This window comes from Callithrix jacchus, chromosome X, assembly GCF_049354715.1.
Source record: "Callithrix jacchus isolate 240 chromosome X, calJac240_pri, whole genome shotgun sequence".
Classification (NCBI taxonomy): Eukaryota; Metazoa; Chordata; class Mammalia; order Primates; family Cebidae; genus Callithrix; species Callithrix jacchus.
In genome coordinates, this window is record NC_133524.1 from 22,002,639 (window position 1) to 22,015,982 (window position 13,344).

The following is a 13,344-nucleotide window of genomic DNA, read 5'->3' on the forward strand; positions in this document are numbered from 1 at the left end:
ATAAAACCAAACGTAGGCCCATGTGCAACTGCACAAGTCACCCTCCCATAGGGCTGGCCCTGAAGGATTCCCTATTTCAGAGGGATGATCTTCCTGTTGGTTTGCCTAGCAACTTTTCAGAGTAAATACCTTCATTGTATCTAAGAGCATTGAAACCTAAAACATCAGAGAGAGTAAAGAGATGTGCCATCATGGCCATGCAGCTAGACTAACCAGTGTAATTATTGATCATTTTAAGATGCTCAGCAAGGTAATTAAATTAAGAATAACGAGATAATTCATACCATGAGAAGAATTTTAGCATTTTGGGGGTTGACAAAGCAACACAGGAGAAAAAAGCATTTATTGGGTGTCTTTTTTGGATAGGAGCCATATTGGACTCTTTTTAATGCATTATGTCTTAGCATGTCAGCCATATAAAGTAATCTTTATACATTTCATTTTCTATCTGGGGAAAGTGAATCTCAAGGATATAAAATAACTTGCTTATAGTCACACAGCAGTCATTGGCAGTGTGGTGATTGCCCACATCTGTCTTTGGATCAAGCCCATGTTCTTTCCATGGGTATTGGTACAATGAGGCTGTCTGTCTATGTTTAGGAGCTGAGAAACACAATAAAAGTACAGACTTGAGAAGCAGATGCAAAAAGCACTAGCACTATGAGGGAAATTTAGCATGACAGTTTCTTTTTTTTCTTTTTTGAGACGGAGTTTCGCTCTCATTACCCAGGCTGGAGTGCAATGGCGCAATCTCGGCTCACCGCTACCTCCGCCTCCTGGGTTCACGCAGTTCTCCTGCCTCAGCCTCACGAGTAGCTGGGATTACAGGCGCGCGCCACAATGCCCAGCTAATTTTTTTTGTATTTTTAGTAGAGACGTGGTTTCACCATGTTGACCAGGATGGTCTCGATCTCTTGACCTCGTGATCCACCCGCCTCGGCCTCCCAAAGTGCTGGGATTACAGGCTTGAGCCACTGCGCCCGGCCGACAGTTTCTTTAGTATAAGGAAGCTGAGCCCAGCACAAAGTGCAGCCATGGGCCAAGGACAGAACACAGTAAATAAAAAGAGAATTTTTATTATCTTGACCAGACAGGAGAAACTGTTGTGAAGGGAAAATAAATCTCAGGATCCCCAAATCACTAAGCTAAGGGAAAAGTCAGGCTGGGAACAATGTCAGGCAAACCTGTCTCCCATTTTATTTCTAAATAAGATACCTACAAAGATAAGAAGCTACATGCCTCCCTCACAATTTGCCAACAAGGAAATACCTTGTGGACAAAGGACAGACAGAACTCAAAGTCATTCCTCTGAGGCTCACCTGAGACAAATGCATATCTGATTGCTTCCTCTGCCCTATTTATTTATGTAAAAATGCAGATTCACTGAGCCAGACTTAATTGTATATTCAGTGGAAGGCTGATCAGAGACTCAAAAGAATGCAACCTTTTGTCTCTTATCTACTTCCAACCTGGAAGCCCCCACTTTGAGTTTTCCTGCCTTACATGACTGAAGCAATGTACATCTTATACGTATTGATTGATGTCTCATGTCTCTCTAAAATGTGTAAAAGCAATCTGTACTCCAGCCACCATGGGAGCATGTCATCAGGACCTACTGAAGCTGTGTCATGGGCATATCCTTACCTTGGCAAAATAAACTTCCTAAATTGACTGAGACTTGTCTCAGATATTTTGGCTTAACACTGTCTACCTACCTCACAGTAGACTAATAATAGTGGCTACAGAACAAATGTAACATGTTGGATATGGATAGAAGATAATACCTTGATTGCAAAATAATAGTTCCTCCTACAGTTAAAGCAAAAAATCGGTTTCAAATGATGAAAACCAGACTTCAGTAATGAGAGTCTGTGAAGCATCTGACGACCAGCATATTTTAGGGAGATATATTTCAAGCTTTATCACTTATATTCCACTTCTTTTTTTCGGTTTGTTTCTTTTTGAGATGGAGTCTTGCTCTGTCGCCCACGCTGGAGTGCAATGGCGCAATCTTGCCTCACTGCAACCTCCGCCTCCCAGGTTCAAGCTATTCTGCCTCAGCCTCCCAAGTAGCTGGGATTACAGGCATCTGCCACCACACCTGGCTAATTTTTATATTTTAGTAGAGACGAGGTTTCACCATGTTTGCCAGGCTGGTCTCAAACTCCTGGCCTCCTGTGATCCACCTGCCTCAGCCTCCCAAAGTGCTGAGATTACAGGCATGAGCCATGCCCAGCTCATATTCCACTTTCTTCATGATTTTGTCATGTGTAAATCTTAAAATACTATAATGGCTATAACACATATTTTACATTTATTATTTCATACAGTTAGCATGAATGGATTTATTCTGACAAAAGTACTAGCTTTCTGACCTTCATAAAGCCACTCTACTAATTGTTTAAGCTCATTTGCTCTTCAGTTCATTTAACTAATATTTATTGAGTGTTTTGTATTTTCTAGGATTTGTCTACCTGATGTGGGTTGTAGGCGGGGGTGGAGGGAAAAAGGTAAGACAGAGACGAATAGAGCATGGTACATACCTCAGAGGGATTCAGGATAAAATAGTTACGCAGTTTCAGACTGATGATAGAACGCTGAGAAAGCAGGATTGAGACTTTGGAGGAGATGTGAAACTATACAAAGTTGAGCAGGAAAGGCTAGATAAATAAGTAGGAAGAGTTTGTTAAGCATATTTCAGAGATTCATCTTTCCTGGATCTTGGCCAGATTTTTTTTTTTTAACTTTTCTGACCATGAATTAAAAGTCATCGAGATTTTTTTATAATGTTTGATTCAGTCTGATGGTTGTAATCAAGAGGTTCTCAGATTAAGATTGTTTAGAAACTATCAATTTTTTGTAGGTATGGTAAATCAATAATAGAAACAGTATAACCATAACTTTAATGAATATTTTGGCATATAGTTCTTATATGGAATATAGGTGTGTTGTGTATAAATGTGTTTTCATTTCACCTGAATTTCTTTGTACAGATTTTGCAGAATAAAATGCCAGTTACTTTCTTCTACTGTTTCTTTTTCCTTTTAAAAAAGTTATTACAAAAGGTGATTTGTATGTTACTTACAACACGTATTTACCACAACTATTTTTCTTTTTTTGCTTCCAGTGTAAAACTCTTTCTGGAGTCTGTGACCACATCATATCCCTGTCATCCGATCCTCTGGTTTCACAGTCTGCTCACCTGGAAGTGATTCAGCTGGCAAACATCAAACCAAGCGAAGGGCTGGTAAGAGATACCATGTTTATCAAAACCACTATCCATCAGTAGACAGCTAATGATGTGGCCAAAGCAGCCTCTAAATGTGGGAATCTATGAATTTCAACAGACACTGAACATTTTGGTATTTTTTTTCCTAGAGGAGTTATGGTAGTGGAAGTTTGTGATGCATGATAAGAAGTTTTATGAAGATAAATGAAAATGAAGGAGAATTGAAAATGGTGACTTCTGAATTAATTTAATTTGGTAATCATTTAGCTTTGATTACATTCTTTCACCCCCTCACCAAAGTTCCTTAGGTTTAAAGGAAATTTAAGAGTTTTATAATAAACACCACAATGTTACCTGCTCATGAAAGTAGATGTTTTATTTGTTTACTTTGGTTTTTTCTGGTTTTAATAGTTATTCCTTTTCCTAGGGTGGGTTAGCTAAACAAAACTGATATTCTTTATAACTCACATTCATTCTTAGAAGGGTAAGTAAGCCAGTGGATATTGCCAGCACTAGATATCTATGAGTTATATTTTTTAATTATATAATAATAAATATAATCATGTTTTATATTTTGTTCACCTGATTAAAAAATGTACTGGTTCTAGATATAACCCAAGAGAGAGATTTTTAAAAAAATAAGTCTGTAGAAAGAAAGCATATAAAACTTGATATTGAGACAAAAAAAAAACAAGAAACTGGCTACAGAATATCTTAACTACTACACAGCTATTCCATGTTAGTTTGGTGCTATAGTGTTTCCACTTTTTTCCTGTATATGAATTTACCAATTAATGGTATTTTGAAAAATAGAAATCTTGGCAACTAGCATTAATAATTGAATTCAGATAATATATTCTGTAAGACCTCTAAGCAAGTTTAACTTTTCCTGTGGCTTTTCTTTTTCATACATCTATATAACTGTTCAGAAGGCAAAGCCTTTATTGACTACCACTGATTTTTCAGTTTGAGGCCATCTATCCTAGAGAGTAAGTTTTCTCTGAATATGTGGCAAATTAATTCCGGTTATCTATAGTTCCTAGTGCTGTTGTGGCTTTTATGGGTGTTTACCTGGGAAGAAATATGATGAAAATCAGCATATCAGACATAGCATGCCATCATTGTAACCTGTAAGTGTTATATCTAACATTGATTACATTTATGAACTTCTTTTAAGTAATACTTATAATCTAAAATTATTTTATTCCTTTTAGTTACCTCTACAAAGTCCAGTTTTATTTTCTAAAAAACTTCAATCTATAGCATTAAAGATTGTCATTTCTATTATGTCCCCTTTTAGTAGTTATAAGGTAAAGGAAGTCCCCTAAGCATGATTTTTTCGAGTGAAAAATAATGAACTAATACAACATCATATTAAACTAGAAGTCAGAACACCCAGATACAAATCACTTACATAAAATATAACTAAGAGAGTGATCTTAAAGAGGTGGGAAAGTAAATTTAACCACCTTGGCCTTGATCTAGTCATGTGGGTGGGGGAGAGGAGTAGATCTTCTTTAAAGCTACTTCTGGCTCTTAGTCTATGGTTCTAAAAAGAAAAAAAGGCCTGATTTTTTTTTTCCTCTAATTTCCACTGAAATCATTGGGTGAAATCACCTTGTGAAGTAAGTCAAAACAATGCTAATTAATGGACTTTATGAAATCTTGATTTTTTTTTTTTTTTGAGATGCAGTCTTGCTCTGTTGCCAAGGCTGGAGTGCAGTGGTGCAATCTTGGCTCCCTGCAACTTCCGCCTCCTGGGTTCAAGTGATTCTCCTGCCTCAGCCTCCTGAGTAGCTGGGACTATAGGCACGTGCCACCATGCCTGGCTACTTTTTTGCATTTTTAGTAGAGATGGAGTTTCACCCTGATAGCCAAGATGGTCTGGATCTCCTTACCTCGTGATCCGCCTGCCTTGGCCTCCCAAAGCGCTGGGATCACAGGTGTGAGCTACCTCGCCTAGCCAAAATCTTGATTTTTTTAAAGGAAGTTATAGCCCTGGACAGGTCCTTTATTGTTTTCATTTGAAAGAGTTAGATCTGGGAACTTAAAATGCTAAGAACCAGATTCAGTTAAATAATCTGGGAAAGAGCTAGAAGAGAAAAGAAACGAGTGCCCACTATTTGCCAGGTATTTTCCTCACAACTCTATAGAGTAGGTATTAATTTTCTCATTTTGCAACTGAGAAAATAAAATGCACATATTCACCAGTTTGCTCTATATCACATATAGGTAATAAATAATAGAGGCAGGGTTTAAGTCCAGGTAAATCTAAATGAAGTGCATCTGAACAAAGCTTTTTTTATTATTCTACATACAAATTTTGAATTGCTAAAGAAAGGCATGAGAAGCTTAGGAGGATGACTTTAAAACTGGAATTATTTAGAGAAATTTGTTTTTCAAGGACAATGGGCAGCACTTCACTGAGAAGTGAAATAAAGGAAAAAAAAACCTAAAATGTTGAATATTAATACAAAGAGTTAAGTATAAAACTATTTTTTGTGATTCATATCAAAGGGGATGTACTAAACAGAATTTACATGGCTTATTCAAGGTATCATTTTAAAATTCAAGTCATGTTTAAGTAAGTTTAGTCAGTCACATTTGAAGTTATCCAATTTTAAGATTTTGATTTAGGATTTTGGTAATTGGCCATTGTAAATGTCCAAATGGTAAATGAAGGAAAGAAATAGGAAGAGATGGGAGAATACCAAGATTTAATAAAATTTAATTAGCTTAGAAATATCTGCAGAAGGTGTTCTGCCAATTTTATGACAGAATATCTCTCATAGGCAAAATTTGATTTGTTCACCTGCTGATAAACTGTATACATCATTTGTCATCTTTTCATTAATCAAGTCTCCTAGAGTTTCTTAGGTTTGATAGTGCTAAAGTTTTGTAAGGACTGGTGAGAAATAACCTTAGTTATTATTGAACCCTATGAAACTTTCTTTTAAAATGATTTTAAATAACAATAATTAGCAGAAAATTAAAGGAAGGAAAATGAGAGCTATTGAAACAACAAAGCTGGATCAGACCCAAAACACAAGCTCTGATGTGTGTTTTGAGAAGAAGAGACTGGGGTCATCCTTGAGGAAACCTCTTGGCCTCAAGGAGTTCTTTTTCTACTTAGGTACTTGGACCATCACCAAGTATGCCTTATTCCACCAACTTAACTGAGAGGTTGCTTTGGCTTCTGTTTGTTAACCAACATTTGGAGACAGAGAGAAGCAAATGTCATTTTGGCAACCTGAGCAGGAAAGAGGGAGCTGTGCAAGTCAGCTCTAGAATTAATTAATGGGTTTTTAAAAAGAGAGAGAAAAGGAGGAATGAAGTTTTTGATGAAATGGAAAGCCATATTTGTCACAATTCCAGAAAAGAAGGCATTTGAATGACATGTCCTCCTGCTGTTTGGCCCTTTCTCAGAGGTGAACAACAAATCAGATGTATCTCTGTGGACCCTTTCTTATTCAGAAGATGATTAGTTTGAAAGTCATCCAAGCAACCTATTTCTTGTCTTCCTTTTGGTGCCTGACTTTTGGCCATTATTCTCATTACTACTATGAGAGGGAGATTTAAAAAAATGAAGAAGTCAGTTTTGATTACTAAAAGCAGTTACAACATGGTTTATTGAATTTAGAAATGAAAATATTACATAAAACAAAATATCTTTATTCTTGTGGCATTTTAAAATGTGTTTTATTTCTATCCTGTTGCTTATGACTATGAAAAGTTTCTAGAATTAAACTTTATGTCTGTGTCTAGATCCATCTCTAAGCATTTGCATTTTTATTCATCTGAAAAAAATTAGCTTTAATATGAATTCTATAATGTCATGATGAGATCCTCTTCCTATAACTACTAGATACTGTCTTTAGCTTACAATTGTCAGTTAGGTTCCTGGTATATGTAATAATTTTATACAGATAAATTTAGAGTCATAGCTATGCTATTTCCATGATTTTTTATTATCCCAATAACTACAGTGTCTTTTCTAAACATTTTTCTTTAAATATTAGGCTTTCTTTATGACCTTCTCATTTATAGAATCATTTAGAACTCCTGTCAAACACCTTTAATTCATTGTCAATAGTGCACAGTATTGAAAGATAAGTGGAGAAAAATATAATCAACTACCACTTACAGTTGTCAAGATGTTTACGGCTGTTATGAGACCTCAGTTCTTAGTTTAAAAGAACTTAGGAGATGTAGCATAAGCAATTTATTGCAAAGTAAAAAGAATATTGTGAAAGTTAGGCGCAGAATAGACAGTACACCCTGAGAGAGATTCAGGATGGGCTGCTCCTAAGGAGGAGACCACCAAGACTAGCACTAGGGAGACTCCCTTTATGGGAGTCTTACATGATTATTTATAAGGGGGTGGGAAGAGCTGTTACTAGTAAGCATGTTCTGGGTGGTCCTCTGGGTGCACGTGTGCAGTAGCTAAACATATGCCTGTTCATATGTTGCATGTCTCATTAGCATCTTAAATCTCCACCCAGGGGTATTTAAGGGTCAAATACTCAGGGGTATTTGAGCAAAGGGTCAGTTTGCGGATAGGTAAAATCAAAATGCACATGCTCCCTTCAGGGGAAATCTCCTAGCTGTGCTTGAATGAGCTTGATTACGATGTGTATGCTGGGGCTGATTGTGTTCACCATACATTCTCCACAGTTGCCAAATTCCAAGGACATGTTAATTCCTTGACTACCTATCCTGTCTCAAAGACAGATGATGGGTAATTGAAATGAATTTGTAAAATAGTAATCCCAGTTATTCTTTTAACTACATTTCACATACTGCATGTTTGCTAAAGTGGTCTTAGTCTTTTAGAACAGATGTTAAAAAGTGAATGTTTGACTTTAATATCTACAGTCATGAAATATTCTAATAAGAAAAGTTAAGATGTATAACTCTCCTCACTGTAAATAAATCCATAAATCAGGAGCCTAGTTGTTGAAAGTGTGGACTCTGGAGTCGGACTGCCTGAGCTTAAAACCTGGTTTCACCACCTTGGGCAGACTCCTCAGCCTCTCTCTGCCTCATTTTCCTTATCTCTAAAATAGACAATGATAGTTTCCATCTCATAGACTATTGTGAAAGACACTTAAAACAATCCCTGACACAATGTAACAAGTAGATATTAATGATGGTGATAGATAATGATGGATGATAATTTTTTCTGTGTCCAAACAGTATATGTTGTTTTGTTCACTTTTTCTACTTTATCTTCTCACAACCCTTATATGTCAAAAACTAAAAACTGGCTGGGTGCGGTGGCTCATGTCCATAATCCCAGCAGTGTGAGAGGCTGAGGTGGGCGGATCACTAGAGGTCAGGAGTTCTAGACCAGCCTCGGTAACATGATGAAACCCTGTCTCCTCTAAAAATACAAAAATTTGCTGGGCACTGTGGCAAGTGCCTGTAATCCCAGCTACTCGGGAGGCTGAGACAGGAAACTCACTTGAACCTGGGAGGCGAAAGTTGCAGTGAGCCGAGATCATGCCACTGCCCTCCAGCCTGGGTGACAAGAGTGAAACTGTCTCAAACAAACAAACAAACAAACAAAAACTAAAAATGTACTCTCTAGCTCTTACAAATATGCAGTCATGCTTCATTTAATGATGGGATTCCATTCTGAGAAATGTGTCCTTAGGTGATTTCATTCTTATGTGACCATCATAGAGTGTACTTACACAAATCTAGATATTATAGCCTACTATACACCTAGGCTAGATGATAGAGCCTATTGCTCCTAGTCTACAAACCTGTATAGCATGTTTTTGTACTGATACTGTAGGCAATTGTAACACAGTAGTAAGTATCTGTATATCTAGACATAATCTAAACATGGAAAAGGTACAAAAAATACCATTATATAATCACATGGGACCACCATCGTATATATGGTTCATTATTAACCAAAATGTTATTATGTGGTACATAACTGTATTTTAAGATCCTTTATGAATCTTATATGATCTTGCTAATTCCTGAATGAAAAATATTTGCAAATATCTTGTCCTCTTCTAAGTTCTAAAATAATACCATCATATTTACCTCCCAGTAGATAATGGGGTAGATGTAAGCTTCAAAGTAAGTATGTTATATGCCTGTCACCAGTATAAGGCTGAATATTACCATGTTGTCATAGCCAAGACCTACTGGCCAATCCATTAATTAAATTATATCTGTACTTTTGTTAAGGTTATTTATTTTATATAAAGTGATAAGCATTCATATTAGAGATCCAGGCTCAGCCACTTTTGGAACTGATAACATTTTAGACATATGGTATTACTGAAATGACTTTTTAGAATTAAAACCTACACAGTGATTTCTCAGTAGTTCCATACCATGAAATTTACTACTTATTTTTCTAATCTCTTTTCAGTGAAAGCACATGTATTTTCAGGTATCTAAATATATAATTAACAAAGGTACAGGAAATTAACATTGTAGCAGTTGCTTCATACAAGTACTAAATGTATGCTTTTTCTGAAATGGTATTGTTAATTATTATTAAATCTATATTTAAGATATGAAGTTCATTAAAATTAGTATTTTTATTTATGAAGTCAATATTTTGAAATGGAAGCACTTTTATAGGTAAAATTTGGGTAGTTTTTCCCAAAAAATGAATTTAAAGTAACAGAATCTTCCTTGAAGGGGACAAAAATTCATTAACTGAATCATCTAGTTTGTTCCGATTTACTTATTTAATATTTAAAATATGAATCTTTTATTGTGATATTTTTTCTTTAAAGATCCATCACTATCCGTAATTTAAAGTTTCCATTTGCTCTTCAAGCTTGTACAATTTCAGGATTTCTGTATAATTTTTAAACTTTAATGAAGCTTTTTCTAAAAATGGTTCTATTTAATTGGAAAATGAAATCTTGTTCTTTTTACTGGGGGAAGGGATTGCTGCAGATACATACTACCTTTTAATTATTGATGTAGAGATGATTGGATATAATTATTAAAATTTTATGAATAAGAAAGGTGGAAAATACAGGATACTACAAAATAGATGGAGAAAATTTATGTAAATTATATTTTATCACTCTTCTCGTTCCAGTTATAATTGAAGTATCTCATTAGAAAACTACTTTCTATTGTATAATGTATATCAAATATAATAAGTTAATAACATACCAATATTTAATTTCCCACTGTAACTTTTATTTTGCCACATAATATGTAGTGTGGGTTTTTGTAGGGAGTAAGAGATGTTCTTTCTTGGGAATATTGAATTACCATGCTGCATTTTGAGTCTCATAGGCAATTCATTTAGCAAGTAGTTATTTAATTGAGTATAGGCTTCTTCAGAAAAACTTTAGAAACCAGAATGTTCAGATAGTAATTTCTTACCAGTTTAAAGATAGCATCTGTCTTCATGGATTTATTTCTGGGGCATGTGGCAGTTTTAATTTGATAGAGTAATTTTTTTATATAAACAAGATTATAACGTACTTGAAAATTCTCCAATTGCTTCACTTTCTTTTCTGATGCTGTCTTTTTCTTAGGGTATGTATATTAAATCGACATATGATGGCCTCCATGTAATTACTGGAACCACAGAAAATGTAAGTATTTTAATCTTTCAAATTTTTATGTGTGTTTTTCCTTTTTATTGCTAACAACTTACATATCTCACATGATTGAGGCTAACAGCTAAGGATAAGGACATAAACAGATAGTAGATACAATTTAAAAGAGATACTGAATTAGTTGCATTGGTTCTGTTCGAATTTAATTCTTTTGTTATTTAGAATAGCTATTTACTTAAAGTAAATCAGGTGTTTTCAGCCAGAGATTTGTCTATGTTCTGATTCATGACAAGTTATTGTGACTTCTGAAACAATTCATTTCCATCTGTCAAATGATTTGGTTATTTTAAGAAACTAAACTCATGTGAGAAATAAATTTAGATAAGTCAGGTTTTCTGAATACTTCCAGTATAATTCAGCTTAATTCATTGGAGGGGCAGCATGGTATAGCTGAGTGGTTTTCACAGTGTTATTCCTGGACAGCAGCATTAGCCTCCCTTGACAACTTGATGTATATGCAGACTGTCAGGCCCCACCCTAGACCTACTAAATCAGAAATTCTGGACACCAGCCTATTTCTTAGTAAGAGATTCTATTTTAACAAGTGATTCTGAGGCATAGTTGCGAACTACCATAAGCAGTGGGGTCAGAAGTCCACATGCCCATGTCCGGCAACCAGTTCTGCATCTTAATGGCAGTGTAATTTTGGGCAAGACATTTAACCTCTCATTGTTTCAGTTTCTTTGACTATAATTGGAAACAAATTATCTGCACTACATACCTCACTAGGTTGTAATGAAAATTAAATAAGCTAAGAAAAGCCATGCTGTAGAGAATTATCTGTGTTATGGAGAGAGAAGTATGAAGTGATCATGCTGGATATTATTAACATTATCGGTGTGATAGAGTTGAACAGCATAATACATCATTATTTTTGCATTTGGTTATTTCAAATTTCCATTCTATTCTTACACAAGCAGATACTGAGCTTTGAATGTATTATTTTTTTTCTTTTAGACATTCTGACAATTACATGTTTATGCTGTGCTTCTTTAAAGAAGACTTAGATGGAATTAGTTTAATCTCAAATTATTATGATCTGAACATTTTACCAGCATTTAATTTTTAAAAATCACCATTCTTTTCCTTTAATTCACCTGTTACTTTAATCACTTACTGATATTTTGCCCTGCTTCTCTTGGTTTCCTGCAAAAGGTGAAACACATAATATATATTTGCAGTTGGATTACAGTAGCAGCTTCACATTTGGTATTAAATATAAGTGTCGTAAGGGATCAAGAATATCAGTAACATCCATATTATGAAGATTTTAACAATTTTAAATGCAGTTAAGGTGCTACAAACTATACTCTTGTCATTGATTGTCCGTTCTGATGTGTGTATTCATTCATTTATTCATTTGTTCATTTATCCTCTGCTTCACGTCTGCTACGTTTCAGGCATGGTGCTAGGTATTAGAAGAATCTTAAAGTAGTTTGGTGCCACCAAGGTGTGGAGAGCATGTGGGGGTTCATCTTTATAAACAGTAGTGTAATTTGCACGGATGGACAAAGGGAAGAATAGTAAATGCTGCCAAGTGAAATCAGAGAAGGAATCACAGAAATGGTTATTTTGAACTGTATCTTGAAGAATTGGTAGGAATGGATCTCCCTATATTGTCTGAGGTCTGTTAAAAATTGTTGAGGACTATGCCTTGCTCATATTAGTAATATTTGTTAAATAGATAAGTGATCAAAAGAAAGATTGAGTCTGGGAGTAGTTCAGATATGAACCATATATTAATAGTTCATCTTCTGATTTTTTTTCTTAAAAATATTTAAGTATTTTTGGTAACCTCAGTCATTTATAATTAGGAGAGCTGTATTGAGTCTTAGTAAAGCTGCTCATTAAAGTAGGTAAGTTATTTTACTTTTCTGTGCCCTAGTTTCTTAGTTTTCTTATACGTGAAATGAGGGGTTTGAACAAAATCCTATCTCTAGGATCTCTTTTATAATTTATATGACTTCTTTACTTACCTGTGCAAAATATTGTTTCAGTTTCTTTGAGTTTTGTGTACTATCATTTTCTTCTACATAATGAGTAGAGCCATTTGCTTGATATTTTTTCCATACTTTTTTAAAAAAAGATCAGGTGGGAACCAAATACCACAGGAACCAACTATAGTTACAAATATATTAATGATTAACAGTTTTCAGAATTGTTACATGGTACTTGTCTGACTTGGTAATATGTCCCCCTCCTAAAGGTGCTGTGAGACAAACATGTTATATTATTGTTATAACGCTATTCTTAGAGTTTGTATTGTAGATTAATCTATACCCTTAATAATGTACTTGTGTTATTACTTCAGCAACTAGAACTCCCTGGTATGGTGTCTTATCTTGAATTACAGCCTATGACAAATAATTTTATTGTGAATTTTGAAAATGTGTTGAATGGAGGTTTTGTTTCAAGAGTTATATGTTTTCAAAATTATTGGAAATGAATAAAAAGTAAACTAACTGGAAATCACTTTTAAAGTACGTCCTACTCCAGGGTCTC

General features: G+C 34.9%; 1 protein-coding gene across 8 annotated transcripts in view; it reads left to right on the forward strand.

The window, feature by feature from the left end:
• Window positions 1–13,344, forward strand: part of CNKSR2 (connector enhancer of kinase suppressor of Ras 2) — a 304,807-nt gene that overhangs the window by 135,089 nt on the left and 156,374 nt on the right. For all 8 annotated transcript variants that reach the window (XM_054251174.2, XM_054251175.2, XM_054251176.2 and 5 more), the window contains exons 6-7: window positions 3,128–3,247; window positions 10,759–10,818. In XM_054251174.2, the coding sequence (XP_054107149.1) occupies window positions 3,128–3,247; window positions 10,759–10,818 (180 nt within the window). The remainder of the gene's footprint in view (window positions 1–3,127; window positions 3,248–10,758; window positions 10,819–13,344) is intronic.